General features: G+C 64.4%; 1 protein-coding gene across 1 annotated transcript in view; it reads left to right on the top strand.

Moving 5' to 3' along the window:
- UNC13A (unc-13 homolog A) overlaps positions 1-15,873 on the top strand; it is a 37,108-nt gene that overhangs the window by 18,556 nt on the left and 2,679 nt on the right. The window contains exons 20-41 of the mRNA XM_087769367.1: positions 94-209; positions 305-468; positions 689-839; positions 2,906-2,974; positions 3,109-3,198; positions 3,361-3,495; positions 3,836-3,969; positions 4,175-4,260; positions 4,511-4,637; positions 4,723-4,819; positions 4,955-5,098; positions 5,642-5,725; positions 6,011-6,088; positions 6,357-6,445; positions 6,601-6,753; positions 6,906-7,029; positions 10,488-10,526; positions 11,593-11,622; positions 12,845-12,901; positions 13,091-13,171; positions 13,265-13,412; positions 14,500-14,556. Coding sequence (XP_087625493.1) covers positions 94-209; positions 305-468; positions 689-839; positions 2,906-2,974; positions 3,109-3,198; positions 3,361-3,495; positions 3,836-3,969; positions 4,175-4,260; positions 4,511-4,637; positions 4,723-4,819; positions 4,955-5,098; positions 5,642-5,725; positions 6,011-6,088; positions 6,357-6,445; positions 6,601-6,753; positions 6,906-7,029; positions 10,488-10,526; positions 11,593-11,622; positions 12,845-12,901; positions 13,091-13,171; positions 13,265-13,412; positions 14,500-14,556 — 2,253 coding nt within the window. The remainder of the gene's footprint in view (positions 1-93; positions 210-304; positions 469-688; positions 840-2,905; positions 2,975-3,108; positions 3,199-3,360; positions 3,496-3,835; positions 3,970-4,174; positions 4,261-4,510; positions 4,638-4,722; positions 4,820-4,954; positions 5,099-5,641; positions 5,726-6,010; positions 6,089-6,356; positions 6,446-6,600; positions 6,754-6,905; positions 7,030-10,487; positions 10,527-11,592; positions 11,623-12,844; positions 12,902-13,090; positions 13,172-13,264; positions 13,413-14,499; positions 14,557-15,873) is intronic.

Raw genomic sequence — 15,873 nt, 5'->3', positions numbered from 1 at the left:
TGCCAGAGCCGTCTGCCCCTCTTCGGGGCCAGGAGCGAGCAGCGTTGCTCTGGGGAAGCCTCACGTCTCGTCCCCCTCCCTGTGCCCCCGCAGACAAGCGGACAGACAAGTCGGCCGTATCGGGAGCCATCCGGCTGCACATCAGCGTGGAGATCAAAGGCGAGGAGAAGGTGGCTCCCTACCACGTACAGTACACCTGCCTGCACGAGGTGAGCGGCCCGGGCAGGCACGGGGGGCACGGCCCCCAACCCAGCGATGCCACCACCGGCCCCGGGGACCTGACGGGACTCATTTGTACCTCCAGAACCTGTTCCACTTTGTGACGGATTTGCAAAACAACGGCGTGGTGAAGATCCCCGACGCCAAGGGGGATGACGCCTGGAAGGTGTACTTTGACGAGACGGCACAGGAGATCGTGGATGAGTTTGCCATGCGCTACGGGGTGGAGTCCATCTACCAGGCCATGACGTGAGTCCCTCGCCCTCCACCCTGCTCGAAGGGGCTGTGCCAGCCCTGGGTGCGGCGGTCACCGTTGGCATGTTCCTCCCCTGCTGCCGTTTGCACCCGCCTCCCCGCCACGGGTGCAAACGTGCTCCCCTGGCTCGCCCCGCACCCGTCAACCCCTCCCTCCCCTTCTCCGTGCGTGCACCCCAAACCCTGCACCCTCACCTTCCGCCTCCCTCCGCAGGCATTTTGCCTGTCTTTCCTCCAAATACATGTGCCCGGGGGTGCCAGCGGTGATGAGCACCCTGCTAGCCAACATCAACGCCTACTATGCCCACACCACGGCTTCCACCAATGTCTCGGCCTCCGACCGCTTTGCCGCTTCCAATTTCGGGGTAAGTCCGATGGTGCGTAAACACTCCTTCCTTCTTCTCTCTCTTCTCTTGGGAGGGGGCGGGGGGCTCGGGGGGCAAAAAGGGCCGTGCGAAACACCCCGCTCCAAACTGCAGCCAGGCAGCAGGGGTTCAACCCCTGCTTGCCCCAAAATTGCTCCCGCTCCCGTTTTTCAGGAAGGAAAAGAGCCACCACCTTCCTGGGAGCAGGTCTAAATTTGCTCCCCAAATTATTACGGTAAAACCCTGACTGGAGCCCGAGCGGACTGGGAGGCTGGGCGGCAGCGTGGCAGGAGGGGGAAACCTTGGTGGCAAAAATCACAAGCAGGCGGCAAGGAGCTATCCCTGCAGCTCACGGGGAGTTTCGCACGGCCCCGTGCACTTTGGGCGCACCCTGGGACCGCTGCAAACTCGCCCGGCTGTGCCAGCACCCACGCGTGCCTGCTGGGTGCCTTGCTTGCAGCAAGCGGGGTGAGTTTGTGCCGAGGCCTGGTGCGCCCTTGGGGACGTGGGCGAGGAGGGGCTGAGCTCTCGCCCCGGCTCCCCCCGTGTCGTCCCAGAGGCAGCAACTGGTTGCTCTGGGTGCACACGGGTCGAGCCAGGCTCAGCGCCCAGCCCCGCTCAGGCAAAGTGCTGGGTAGCCAGGGATGCAGCCAGGGCTGAGCGCAGCTCTGGGCAGCGGCTGCTTTGGCTCACCTCCCAGTTCCTGTTGCAGGGGGTAGCTAGAGCCGAGCGAGCTGTGCCTCTGGGTCATGCAGGAGGAGGAAACCGTTCGAAAAAAAGTGCCTTTTCTCTAACATGGAGGGTTTTAAAAACTTGTTTTTTTCTCTTTTTTTAGAGAGCCTAAGGTTGGGTCCTAAAGTGCCCGGCCGTGTCGCTTTAACCCCGAGTACCCGTCGTGTCCAGTTTTAAAGCGCTGCAGCCGTTCGGTGGCGGGGACGCACGGTCTTGGCCCAGAGCCTGGCTTTGGCGTCTCCGGCGGGCGAGCGCGCCGAAGGTTTGCGGTCGCCAGTGCAGGCTGCGGGCTTGGCTGAGCCGCGGCCAGGCGGGCGCGGGACTCGCTGCCCCGTCCCATCCCCTTGTCCTCCCCACCCAAGACTCAGGGAGCTGCTCCGGGCTCTCTGGAGCAGCCCTGACCGGGTCCAGCCGGTGCTGTGGGGGGAACCCAGGGCTCTCGTGGGAGGCCCACAGGGTTGTCCAAAGCCCTCCTCCCCTGGCAGAGATACAAAGTGAAATGCTTCCCGACAGAGTTTTGGGGCAGATTGGTTGCTTTGCCCTCAGCCCTGACGCCCAGTCTGCAGCCCACCATGGGATTTGCACCCTCCTGCCCCGCGCTCCCTGGACGGGAGCTGGGCTGAGCTGAATTAAAGCCACTCAGCCCCAGTGGAGAGCGTCTGCCTGGGGTGGGTCCTTGCCCACACCCCTCGATGCAGCCCCGTCGGCGAGTGAGGAGCCCACGGAGGCATCCAGCTCCTGGGGGCCATCCTGGCCTTGTCTTGACACAGCTCGCCCCTGAAGATGGGTGACTGCTGCAAGAGCCCAGCTGCTCCTTCCCTGCCCTTTTTTTCCTGAGCTCTTGGAAAGCTTCAGTCCGGGGGGCACAATCCTGCCCACCCTCTCCCTGCTCCTGCCCCGAGCCCAGGCTTGGAGGTGTTCAAGTGGGTAGGGCAGACAGAGCAGCCCGTCCCCGCTCCGGCACTGACCGCCAGTGAGAGCAAAGGGGATGCGTGGGTGTTGCCTCTCCATCCTGTACCGCGCCCGGCATGGCCACGCGTGCCCCGGGAGCTGTCGACGGCTGCCAGCGAGCCCCGGCCACCGGCGAGGACGTGCTCTTCTCTGCAGGCATCTGGTGCCCGCCTGCAGGGCTCTGATGAAGGAAGGAAGGAAGGAAGGAAGGAAGGAAGAAAGGAAGGAAGGAAGGAAGGAAGGAAGGACAGCAGGGGGGAGAGGGATGAGCCGGGGGTGGCGTGGGCCGGGCTAGGGGCAGATAGAGCCAGGGGCAGCGGGGAGGGGGGATGGTCTCTGCCGCCTTTCCCCTGTTTACCTGGGTCTGGGGCATTTCTCCGCAGAAGGAGCGGTTCGTCAAACTCCTCGACCAGCTGCACAACTCGCTGCGGATCGACCTCTCCATGTACCGGGTAAGGTGCCTGTAGTGCCTCAGTTTCCCCACCTGTTAATAAGGTCTCCAACAACAGGCGGCTGTTTTCTCCCCCTCCGCTTGCCCCTGGGAGAGTTTTGTGTGCAACTCCCCTCTTTTCTTCCCCTTTGGCAGAACAACTTCCCTGCCAGCAGTCCCGAACGGCTGCAGGATCTCAAGTCCACGGTGGATTTGCTGACTAGCATCACCTTCTTTCGGATGAAGGTATTGCTGGGGCCTCACTCGCCCCATCTCTGGTGGGGAGCCTGACCCTCGCTGGCCTCAGTTCTTTGCATCGTTGGGGTCGCGCTGGCCCGGCGGTAGCCCTGGGTGGCTGCTCGGGGCTGTGGCTCTGCCTCCAGCATTGCTCCCTCCCCGCACACCCAGGTCCAGGAGCTGCAGAGCCCTCCCCGAGCCAGCCAGGTGGTGAAGGACTGCGTGAAAGCCTGCCTCAACTCCACCTACGAGTACATCTTCAACAACTGTCACGAGCTGTACAGTCGGGAGTACCAGACGGACCCGGTGCGTGGGGCAGGGGGAGCTGGGACACGCTGGGATGCTGGGCGCTGCGGAGGGACCTTGCTGCGCCCTGCTGACCTTCCCCATCCCCTGCCCTTCTGCTTTGCACGATGCTCCTGTTCCCTCTCCAGAGCGCTCAGCCCCATGCAGAATGAGCCCCAAGCCTTGGGCAGGGTTTGAGCCCCACTGTTGCGGGGTTGAGTCTGGGGTCAGACAAGCAGGGGGCTGCGTGGGGGCCTCCAGGGTGTTCCCAGAGCCCTCCTGCCTCCTCGTTAGCCCCGCCATGAAATCGAGCCCCGTGGGTGGGGTGACCGGAGCCTCCGCTGTGTCCCCATCACTCCAGACTAAGAAAGGCGAGGTGCCCCCCGAGGAGCAGGGCCCCAGCATCAAAAACCTGGACTTCTGGTCCAAGCTCATCACCCTGATAGTCTCCATTATCGAGGAGGACAAGAACTCCTACACGCCCTGCCTGAACCAGTGAGTAGGTGCTGGGAAAGGGGACCCTGCTTCGCAGCCGGGGGGGATGCCCGCACGGGGGCAATGGTAGCTTTAGACCTTTGGAAGTGGGTTGTAATGTCCATTCTACAGAGGGGGAAACTGAGGCAGGCGGGAGGTGTGGGGGGAACGTATCTCCAAGCGGAGGGCTGGTCCACCCCGTGTCCGCACTTTCTCCCCGCCCCAGGTTCCCCCAGGAACTGAACGTGGGGAAGATCAGCGCCGAGGTGATGTGGAACCTCTTTGCTCAGGACATGAAGTACGCGATGGAGGGTGAGTCCCCCCCACGCCGCCCCGCGCTGGGTGGGGGAACCAGGCAGGAGCCGCGCTCTCCTCCCACCTCCCCTCTTCCCTGGGCAAACCCATTTCACCCCCTCATCAACACGATGCCTAAATCCCACCCAAGAAGCACTTCCACCTTCACCCCATCACCCTGGTGTCCCCGGAGCTGCCCTTGGGGCAGCCGCCCCCCCAGGTTTGGGGCTTGAAGCAACCCCTGCGTGCGCTCGTCTTCCCCGTGCAGAGCACGACAAGCACCGCCTGTGCAAGAGCGCGGACTACATGAACCTGCACTTCAAGGTGAAGTGGCTGTACAACGAGTACGTCACCGAGCTGCCCTCCTTCAAGAGCCGCGTGCCCGAGTACCCCGCGTGAGTGCAGCCCTTGGGGGCCGGGGAGGGGGTGCTTGCGCCCCAGGGGCCGGCTGGCCTCACCAGGGAGAGGCCTCTCTTCCAGCTGGTTCGAGCCCTTCGTTATCCAGTGGCTGGATGAGAATGAAGAGGTGTCACGGGATTTCCTGCACGGAGCGCTGGAGCGGGACAAGAAGGATGGGGTAAGAACAGGACTGTCAGCGGGCAGAGGAGCTGCAGCTGGGTGTGGGGCTTGTCCCTCGATGCCCAGTGTGTCCCCATCAGGGCCAAAATCTCCCCTCCCTGCCTCCTGCTGACACTGCTTTTCGCTCCCCCAGTTCCAGCAGACGTCAGAGCACGCGCTCTTCTCTTGCTCCGTGGTGGATGTCTTCTCCCAGCTCAACCAGAGCTTTGAGATCATCAAGAAGCTCGAGTGCCCCGACCCCCAGATCGTCGGGCACTACATGCGACGGTTTGCCAAGGTGGGCAGCTGCCGGGGCGGGGGCCGCTGGGCCAGCAGCACCCCTGGGACCCCAGTCCCAGCCCTGGCCCTGGGCTGCTGGGCTCTCTCTGCCGCCTCCCATCCAGCTGCAGGCAGCAGCACAGGGCACAGATTGCACCACCTTGAACAAGCGATGCTCAAGCGAACATGCCACCAACACACCCTGTGGCTCTCCCAGCTTTGCTAGCACAGGAGATTAGCTAATTAATGAGCTAATTGGTTAATTAATCTAGATTAATTAAATGCCACTGGCTCACTGCAGTGCAGGGGGGAGTTGCATGCAGGCTTGATGCCTTTACAGCTGTGCTGGTGATGGAGCTGCCTGCAGAGACTGGAGGTGCTGGATCTGGCTGCCAGCGGCTGTGCCTGCGCAGGTCCTGGCGCATCCGTGGGGCAGAGGGTCAGGGGGTCCCGGGGGTATCCAGGCGTTGGGTTGTTTCACTGCTGTGGGACTCATGGCCTCCTTCTCTCCCTCCTTCCTCTGCTGCTGGCTGGGTGGGTCCCATCCCTCATCTGGCTACAGACCATCAGCAATGTGCTACTCCAGTATGCCGAGATCATCTCCAAGGATTTTGCCTCGTACTGCTCCAAGGAGAAGGAGAAAGTGGTGACGTATCTCCCTTACTGCTTGCCACCTGCCTGGTGCTTCCAGGCAGGACTGTCCCCACACGGTGACCCCAGCCATCACCTCAGCTCCGGAGCTGGTCACCGTGACGTGGGTCCTGCCCTCCGTCTCTGTCCGATGGCAGGCCCTGAAATGCTGCGGGGCAGGGCTCTGTGCCGTGACTGTTCTCGTGTCCCCCAGTGCAGGGTGGGAGGGACCTGGGGCGGTGGGCAGCTCTTCCAGCCACATTTGTTGATGCTGACCCCCCTCTCCATCCCACCCCTCCAGCCCTGCATCCTGATGAACAACATCCAGCAGCTCCGCGTCCAGCTGGAGAAGATGTTCGAAGCCATGGGTGGGAAGGAGGTGCGTATCGGGGGTCTCAAGGAGGGAGCCCTGTGGAGGGGCTGGATCTGTCCCTTCTCCCCAGAGGCAGCTCTGCAGTGCTGGGAGCAGATCCCAGTTCCTCACTGCTCTATGGGATCACGCTGTCCCACCCCATGGCACCCTGCTCTACCACTACGTCAGATGACGGATGGGCTTCACCCTGCCCAGGGGTGCATTTGGGGTGCAGAGGACCCCCCAGGGCTGGGCCAGGGACCCTGATGACTTCTCCAACCTGTCCCTCCTCCAGCTGGACACAGAAGCCAGTGACATCCTCAAGGAACTGCAGGTGAAACTCAACAACGTCCTGGATGAGCTGAGCCGAGTCTTTGCCACCAGGTACACCCAGGCGAGAGGGTGTGGGCGGCGGGCCAAGGAGAGGTTTGGGGGTCCAGGAGCTGTGGCTGGGGCCAAGCTGGGGGCTCTGCTCGGGCAAGCGGGTCCTGGGTGCGGCCGTGGGGGATGCTGAGCTGCCTGGGCGTTGCGGTCTCCAGTTTCCAGCCACACATCGAGGAGTGCGTGAAGCAGATGGGCGACATCCTGGGCCAGGTGAAGGGCACTGGCAACGTCCCCGCCAGCACCTGCAGCAGCGTTGCGCAGGATGCTGACAACGTCCTGCAGCCCATCATGGACCTTCTGGACAGCAAGTGAGTGTGGGGAGCAACAGGGACCCCCACCCTCCCCAGTGCTCCTGACCCGCCCTGGGAGTGTGGGGGACCTGCAAGGTCAGGGTGACTGGGCAAGGGGTGGCATCAGGGGTGCTGTGCCAGCAACTTCAGCCCTGTCCCCTTCTCTGCAGCCTGACACTCTTTGCCAAGATCTGCGAGAAGACGGTGCTGAAGCGGGTGCTGAAGGAGCTCTGGAAGCTGGTGATGAACACGATGGAGAAGACCATCGTCCTGCCCCCGCTCACTGACCAGACGGTGAGTGACAGGGAGGGGGACCAGGGACCGGGGACCCTGGAGCTGAGACGCAGGTGGCTGATTGGGGCCAGGGTGGGACATTGCTGGCCAGGTGCCCTCACTGGCAGCTGAGTCGGTGGGGACTTCAGTGGCCTCCCCAAACCTGCCCCCAGCTCATGGCCAGGGAAGGGATGGAGGAGAGAAAGGTCATCCTTGAACCAGGTGCCCAGTGCAGCCCAGCACCCTCTTGGGTGGCCTTGCCATCTCTGTCATGGCACCAGGAGGGGCTACTGGTCCTTTCCTCTCCATCCTGCCCTCTGAGCTGGGGCAGCATCCCATGCCGTGCGCGTCAGCACCGGCTGTGGGCACAGCCCCTGTGCCGTGAGGCGAATCAGGAGGCTCTCCGAGCCCGGGGAGCTGCTGCACGTCGGCCTTGCTGTGGGGCTGGGGCTGCCTGGGGAGCAGGGACTGGCTTCGCGGGGATGGGGGTGATGGGGGATGTGTCCCTGCAGCAGGGCTGAACGCTTCCGTACTCACGGGCTGGACAGGCTCTAGGGGAGCAGAGCAAAGCCCAGGGAATGGTCCCTCCTCAGAGGGAGGTTGCCTACAGGCTTCGAGGCTTCGTATCGCATCGCTGTGTGTCTGTCCTCGCACGTAGCCATGCATCCTGAAGCTTCCTGAGGTGGCTGTTCCCTGGGGGTCAGGCAGGGAAGGGTGACACCAAGGGCTCTGAGCCAGCCACATATCTGTCCCTGTCACTCTCGGTGGCTTTTGTCACTGTCACAAAGCTGGGCTCAGGCTCTTACTTGGAGTCCCTGGAGCCACTGGCCGCTGTGTCACCTTCCTGGGGCTGTGGGCCTCCTCGTGCTGTGTCTGTAAGGGACAGCGCATTGGTGACCTGTCAGCCCTCAGTGGTGCCACCGCACTGGCACCTTGTCACAGCCCAGAGCCCGGCTCAGGTCAGCCCCACATCGCTCCCGGCAGGGCTCGCACACCCTTGGCCAAAGGTGGCCAAATCTAGCAGGAACGCTGGTGTCACTGGGAGACAGTCGCCATCCCGGTCCCTATCTCTGTCCCTTCCCAGCCATGTGTGGCTATGCCATGTTCTGGGGGCAGTGAGCCCTGTGCTGAGGGCAGAGGAGGTGGCATGGACACATGGATCTGTTGGGCGATTTTCCTGAGGGGAGGCAGTCCTTGGAGGGGGCCGCGCTGGCGCTGGTCCCTACGGCAGGGGACAGCCCACCCAGGGTGGCTCTGGGCTCCAGCCTGGGGGTGGCTGGGCCGGTTGGTGGCATGGGGCTGTGCCGCAGAGCCAAATGTCGAGTGGGGTCCCCCAGCTCCCTGGAGCTGAGTCCCCCTGGGGCAGAGCCCCCTGCCATGGTGAGGACGGACTGGGCAGGTCGGGATGGGGCCGCTTTGGGGCTGTGGAGACCTGCGGTGCCGGTGGCAGGGCATCGATGCCGAGTGCTGTGGCACGTCAGATGGGGGACACCCCTGGCTCTGCTGTCCCTCCTGGCTGGCGGGGGCGGAGGGGCGGCCGGGGCTGGTACCCAGCTGTGGGGCAGCTGGGGCTGGGGAGGATGGAGGAGGGGGCCGACACTCACATCACGGTTGTTCTCTCCAATTGCTCCGCTCGCCTTTCAATGGCAGATGATTGTAAGTACGGCAGCTCCCTGTCTGTCTGTCTGTCTGTCCGCTGTGTGTCGGTCCTGGCCTCGCCGGTTTTTGTCTTGTGTGGCTGCCCGCGCCCTGCCCACGCCCTCCTCCGGCTCCCGACTTGGTCCACCTCCGTGGTCCCCATCTTCGTGCTGCCTGCTTGGCGCTGGCTCCTGGCGGGCGCTTGCCCGCGGCCCCAGCTGGGTTGGGGGGGTGGAAGGGTCCTGGACAGATTCGCGGTGCCTGGATGCCGGGAGGTGCAAGAGTTGGTGACGGGGTGGGAGGGGACGGCGATGAGGCAGTGCCATGTAATCGGGGACAGCCAAACCCGGACTGATCCCATCTTCTTGCTCTGTGCTGAGGGTAAGAGGCCACTAGAGGCACGAGCAGGAGGAGCGGTGCGTGCCTGGCCATCAGGGCTGCTCTTCCTGACCCCCCCGTGCCTCAGTTTCCCCTTGAGGCCCTGGCTGGGCTGTGGCTATGGTGGGGCTGAGGGCCGAGGCTTTCCCTGCCTGCGGCGAGAAGCATCACACGGGGACATGAAGGTCCCTGGCCCAGTTGCTTGGTAGTGGGGCAGGTTGCTGGCATGAGTTGTGAGACTTTTTCCTTGGTCAGGATACGGCCCTGGGAGCTCCTGGGTTCCCTTCTCGGCATCGCTGCTGGGTCCCTGCATGGCTTTGACTGAGCAGTTGCCTTTTGTCCTCTTCTGCTCAGTCTGTGGCCATGGGCTTATGCCCCGCGGGGCAAGGGAAGGGCCACATCCACCCCCAATCCTGTCCCCGCCCCTGCTTTGACCGCAGGCACCTTTGCAAGGAGGAGCAGCGGTGCGGGTGCCAGTGGTTGGGTTGCTGGGTGCCAGTCCCTGTGGGGACAAACACCCGTTCCATGTCCCCAACACCTTTTGTTTCCAACAGCAGCATTTGGAGAGACCCTGGGGCTGAGCCTCCCCTCGGACCTCACGGGGACCCCATGTCTCAGCCTTCCTGAGGCTGCTGGGAGCCTGGGGTGGTGTCGGCTCTGTGGGGTACAAGGTCCTCTTGTTCCCCCATCACCCCGTGCCTCAGTTTCCCTCCAGGGCAAGAAACCCTCCTGGCTGCCCCACTTGGCCCTACCTCTGCTGCTCATCCCTCCCGCAGGCCCCCACCAGCCGACCCCCCCGCTATCCCCTCCTGACTCAGGTGTCCCCAGCCCCACCCAAGAGGCCGGTTAGGAAGCCCCGACACGGCACCGCTGCCCCATTTTACGCCGTTTCTCTTGCCGCCGCTGGGCCTGGCTCGGTGTGGGGTTGTCGCTAGGCCCAGCACTGCGTGGAGCAGAACGCGGCGTGCAAAACCCAGGTAGAGCTGCCCCCTCCCTGCTCCCTCCCCAGCGCTGGGAGCATCTGCCAGGACTGGAGGGGACGTGGGGACACCAGAGGCTGCCCTACACAGTGCCAGCTGGCTCCTGCCTCCCTATATCCCAGCATGGACCAGTCCCCCACAGGCTCAGCGTCCCTGTATCCCAGCAGGGACCAGCTACCCAGTGTGGGGACCAGTTCCCCATCAGTGCAACATCCTGCATTCCAGTGGGGACCAGTTGGCCCAGCATCCGAAAGACACCAATCCCTCACTGACCCAGCATCCCTCTGGGGACCAGTCTGCCGCTAACCCAGTATCCCAGTGGGGACCAGTCCCCCATTGGCCCTGGCTGTCCTTTAGGAGCTCAACGATGTCTTTGCCGCCAGCTTGCGGCCACCCCATGTGCCCAGTTTTGCCCTGCACCCCGTGTCCCGTCCCGCGCTGTCCCCCCACCCCACCGCTCACCCTCTGACATTGCTTCTACAGGGCACGCTCTTGAGAAAACATGGCAAGGGGACAGAGAAGGTAAATAGCCGTGGGCTCCATGTGTGTCCTCGCCCTGTGGCCACGCTCGTGGGCCCACACCCGCCTGCTGTGGAGGTCCAGGCTTGTCTGTGCTTCCTCTGTCGTGCTGTCTGGATGTGCCATTGCCTGCGTGGCGTGTTGTCGTGTTGAGGTGTGCCGTGTTGTCCGGGACGTGCTGCCTGTGTGCAGGATGGGGGCAGTGACGTGTCTCTGTGTGTCGCCCGGGGTAGGCAGCGGGTGTCGTGTCGCGTTTAGCCCTCGTGAGTGGGTGTGCGGGGTGTTACCCATCCCCAGGCAGGCACGGGGGACGCTGCCCCACGGCGCTCAGCACCCCTCCAGGTGCCTGGCTGGGACAGCGTGGGGTCCCCAGGCACGGGAGATCCCGGGCACAAACCCATCCCACTGCTGGGGACTCAGGAAGAGGTGACCCCCGGGATGCTGGGCTATGCTGGGGATGTGCAGGTCACACTGGGGGCCATGGGGCTGCTGAGATCCCCTGGACCTCTGAGCCTGCTCCCCCCTGATGCTTGGGGGGGGGGCTCAGCAAGGCTTGCTGAGCCCCAAAACTTGCCAAAGGGCTTTCTCCAGGCACACGGGCTCTCCTTCTGTCGGGGTGCTCCCCACCGCTGGGCTGGGGGCCCAGCACAGCCCTCCAGGCTGCCTGCTCCCCAGACCCGGCTCTCGGGAAGAGCCATGCCGGCATCCATCTGGGCAATGCCCGCGGCTTGCCCCAGCTCCCCCTCCTCTCGCAGGGGACGCTGCCCAGTTTGCTGAGCGTGCTGGGCGAGCTGCTTTGCTCCACCAGCCCCACACAAGGTGGGGAGCAAGCCTGCCCCCGCTCAGGAAGAGACCTGGCACACTCATCACAGGTTCGCCAGCAAGTGCACAGGGCTGAGCCTTTGCAGGTGTGAACTGGTGCTGAACCAGTGGCACCAGTGGAGAACTGGGCACAGCCAGAGGAGAGTACAGGGCCAGAGCCCACACGGCCAGGGGATGTGGGGGGCCGGGACCCGCGGCTGGCCGCTGCTGGGGCCACCAGTAACTGTCCCTTGCTGTTCTCTTCCAGAGCAGGGTGAAGCTGCCCAGTCACACTGAAGTAAGGACATGGCTCTTCTGTTCCCCACTTGGCTCTGGTCCCTCCTCTCGCCTCCTCCCCATCCCTCGTTCTGTGTGCTGTGGGGTGGGGGGGTCCCAGCTCAGTACAGTGTCCCGTCGTGCTCTGTTTGGGTGACACCAGTGTCCCCAGCTCCCAGCCTGTTCACTGACTGGGGGAGATGGGGACAGCAAGGGAAGGATTAATGGGACAGAACTTGGGGGGGGGCCCACAAAGGGTTAATGGGGGGGTACAGAATGAGGACATGGAGGGGGCAGACCCCTGCAGAAGGTAATGGTTAGTGGGATAGATGCTGGGGTTTCTCATTGCTGGGAAGGACTGGAGCTACTGGTGCCGGGAGGGGGAAGGAGTTGGGAATCGCTGGCTCTGCCCCACTGGGCCCCAGTTTACCCAGTTGCATGTTGCATACTGGAGAGCTTGAGAAGGGGAGCTTGCGCTCAGCCCAGTGAGCGGGTGCCAGAGCAGGGAGGTGAGCGGGATCTGCCCGTGCCGTGGGGCTGCGTCCCCAGGAGCCACGCCCGTGGGCCCCAGGGAATGGCTTCATGGCCCCTGCCCGTGGGGGTGGCACGGCACGGGGCAGGAGAAGGCGGCCAGGGGCTCCCATCTGCGGTGTTCCCTGGGGTGCAAAGGGGTCGGGAACCTCCCTGGGGCTGGGACAGGGGAGGGCTCCGGGTGGCAGGGGGGTGTTTGGCTTGGTTGTCAGCGCCACGGGGTACAGGGGGACCGTGCCGCATCCTCCCCGTGCCCGCTGTCCCCCTCCACTTGCTCTCTGCTCCCCCTGCCCCAATGTTGTACGATTGTCTGTGCGGTGCCGGTGATGTGCCGCGCTGGGCTCTGTTGTATGCAGAAGCAGGTGTTTGGGCACCACAGGGAGCAGGATGGGACCCTTGGGCCAAGTGAGGTCCCTGATGCCAGGGTGACATCCTGCCCTGGGGACCCCAAGCCCCCAGCCACATACCTGTGCTGAGAGCCCAGGGGCTGGGACGGGGGCTGCACCAGCTCCCCGCACCCGCATCGCCAGGCCTGGCGTGGCCGGTGGCCCTGGCGGTCTCCGAGGAGCACCCCTCTGACCCCCTGGATTCTGGGGGGGCTGGGGGAGCCCCTGGAGCTGCAGCCAGCTCCTGGCACTGTGTGCCCAGCCTGGCCGTGGTTCCCCCAGCCCGGCCACTCACTGGGGCCGTTCCTGTCTCTTTGCTCTCTGCAGGGCACGCAGATGATTTTCAACGCAGCCAAGGAACTGGGGCAGCTCTCCAAGCTGAAGGTGAGGGCTGGGAGGCTGGGCGGGGGGGGGACGGGCGGTCCGAGCTCCTCTGTGCCAGGGTGGGTGGCACTGTGTGGGCTGGCACTGCACCGCTGCAAGGACCCCACCAGTGCTCGTTTGCTGGGCACGGCTGGCGCGAGTGCAGCGGGGCCCCGGTCCCATGCTGAAAGCAGGATTTGTGCCTTGCAGGACCACATGGTGCGGGAGGAAGCCAAGAGCCTGACCCCAAAGCAATGTGCAGTGGTGGAGCTGGCGCTGGACACCATCAAGGTGAGGGTACTTTGGGGTATGAAGGGGTGCCCCTGGGGCAGCACCGGGGGGGCTCCATCTGCTGAGCACCCTGTGGCCGTCTTCCCCCTCCAGCAATACTTCCATGCCGGTGGTGTGGGGCTGAAGAAGACGTTCCTGGAGAAGAGCCCCGACCTGCAGTCGCTGCGCTACGCCCTGTCTCTCTACACCCAGGCCACCGACCTCCTCATCAAAACCTTTGTGCAGACCCAGGCTTCGCAGGGTAGGATGCACTGCCCTGGCCCCCACCCGGGCCCCCTATCCCCACACATGGGCTCGGCTGCCCCACGGCCAGGGCCCACTCTACCTCCATCCTGGTGGGGTTGGGGGTCCCAGCCAGGCTCACGGAAGGGTGGAGGGAAGGGAAGGGCTTTTTCCTCCCATGGTTTGCAGGTGAAGATGGGCCATGGGTGCCCAGAGGCAGCTTGGCACCCCCAGGTTCCCCACCAGCAAGAAGAGCGTGTCCCCAGTGCCACAGCATGGCTGGCCTGGCACAGAAATGGCGCCTGTGGAGGGGGGAGAAGGTCACCCTCTGGCCACGTGTCACAGCGTTTGTCCCCTCCCGCTGGCCCCTGTCACCCAGCACAGACACCTCTTGTCCAGTGCTGCCTTGGAGCTGCCGGTCTCTGCCAGCCTGGCCAGGGCTCAGACCTCTCGCAGGATCGGCTGGATCGCGACGCTGTGCCAGGGCCTGTCCTGGGCATGCTGGGTGCCCCACATAGCCCGTGATCTGGGATCCATCCAGGGTGCCGGGTGCCTCTCCGGCCCTGCCCCGTCCCAGAGCCATGTGGTGCAGGGTGCTGGGCACCCTCTGGGGCAGGACCACCCCTCGGCTCTAAATGCTGCCCTTTATTTTGTCCCTTAGCTGCTCAAGGAGGGGACAGAGATGCTCGGTGGCGGCCATGGGCCATCACATGGTGCCCCAGCCAGGCTTGTCTGCGTCCTCGGGGAGTGGGACATTTGCTGTCTGTGCATCTCCTGCAAGGGACGTCTGTCCTGTCTGTGCCTCCTGTGCCAGCCGTGTTGGGGGCGTGGGGTTGGGTCCAGTGGCTGCCGGCACCCCTGGGTGCAATCTGGCCCCAGGACCCCCTGGGCTCAGAGCTGGGTGGTGCCCGGCACTCCCGCGTTGCTGCAGTGTTGTCCGGATGCTCGGCCGTCCATCTGTCTGCGAGATCTGATCTCTCTTTCTCTCTCTTTGTTTTCTTCCCCCCTCTTTCACTGTTCCTGTCCCCCACACACGTCGTCTCCTTCCTCCTCTCTTCGTCTCCTCTGTGCTGTGTCTCTGTCTCTTTCTCTCTCCTTCCCACTAGTTCATGGTGGGAAAGGTATTAGGTTTACCCTTAGTGAAGAAATTTATCCTGAGAAGGGTACGTGTGCTGCTCACCCGCCCCTGCACCTGCCTGCCCCCGTCGGCCTGGGCTAGTAACAGTCCCGGCACTGCGGGCCGGGGTGGCCAGGAGCCCCGTCCCAGCACTGCTGGCCTTGGGGACCCCTAGCGTGGGCAGAGCTGGAGCCCTCTGCCCGCAGACTCGCACTCCCAGGGCTGCTTTGGGCTGAATTTGGAGGAACTCAGCCATATTGCCCACCTCCCCAGACCAGGTTGGGGGGCTGTGCCCCAGGGGGAGAGGGGTGCCCGCCTTCACTTGCAAGCTCTGGGCACCCTGCATTGTCCCTAGTGCTGCTGCCTGGGGGTGGGCACCTGCCACCACCTCCCTGCCAGCCAGGGAGTTGTCCCCTTGGGACATGTGGCCCCAGGGGAGGCCATGACCACGTCCATGTCCCCCTCTCATCCACCCTGCTGCCAGAAGGACCATTACTAGCCTTGCTCCGGCGAGCTCCGTCTGCCTGCCCCGGGGCGTCAGGAATGAGCCCAGCTCCACGGGCCCCGCTTGGCCTCCATCGCACCCTGCCAGAGGGGCCGGGATTGCACCCCATGCTTGGCCTCCTGTACCCAGACACCCCCTCCTCGCCCGCCATCGCCTCCATTTCGGCTCAGCATGCGGCGCTGCCCGGGTGGTGGGTGCCTGGGGGGATGGGGCGCCGGGGGTGGGGTGGAGGATGAAGGTGGATGGAGAGGAGCGTGTGCCATCACCAGCCTCCCCCTCCCTGGCCTGGCACCCTCGTGCTGGGGGGCCATGCAGTGACACATGGCGATGTGTCCTCCTTTGCACTGTTATTTCCACCGTGGGAGCTTGCTGCTGAGCTCGGTTTGATCTCCTTGGCCCCGTCTGACCCACGGAGCCTGTCCCTCTGCCTTGCACCCCCTCCTTCACCTATGGGTGCATGCACAGCTCTGGGGGGAGAGGGGGTGGGCTGGGCTGTTGGTCGCAGGTCACCCGAGTTCCCCAGGCTCGGGGACCCCCAGGGCTTGATGTGGTCTCTGAGATGGAGGGGATACAACAGGGGACAGGTCAGCCCCAAGCCCCTGGCAGGGCCCCGGCTGCTCTGTGGCACAAGGGCCGGATCGGGTCCCTCCTGCCCAGCGCTGTGCCCGTGCTCATAGCCATGCACGGAGCACCGGCACCCACACCGTGCCCGTAGCAGGGGGGAGCTGGGCCACTTGTCCCCCGCCCCATCCCACCCAGGCACCTCAGCCCCTGCCTGGGCAAGGGGGGCTCACCGGGCCCTGCCGATGTGGGGTGGGTCGGCCGACGTCCAGCCTGGTGCTGGGGATGTCCTGCCAT

This window comes from Nipponia nippon, unplaced genomic scaffold (genome assembly GCF_047370975.1).
Source record: "Nipponia nippon isolate SJK-2023a ecotype South Korea unplaced genomic scaffold, ASM4737097v1 scaffold_31, whole genome shotgun sequence".
Lineage (NCBI taxonomy): Eukaryota > Metazoa > Chordata > Aves > Pelecaniformes > Threskiornithidae > Nipponia > Nipponia nippon.
This window is presented reverse-complemented; position numbering and strand designations above follow the sequence as displayed.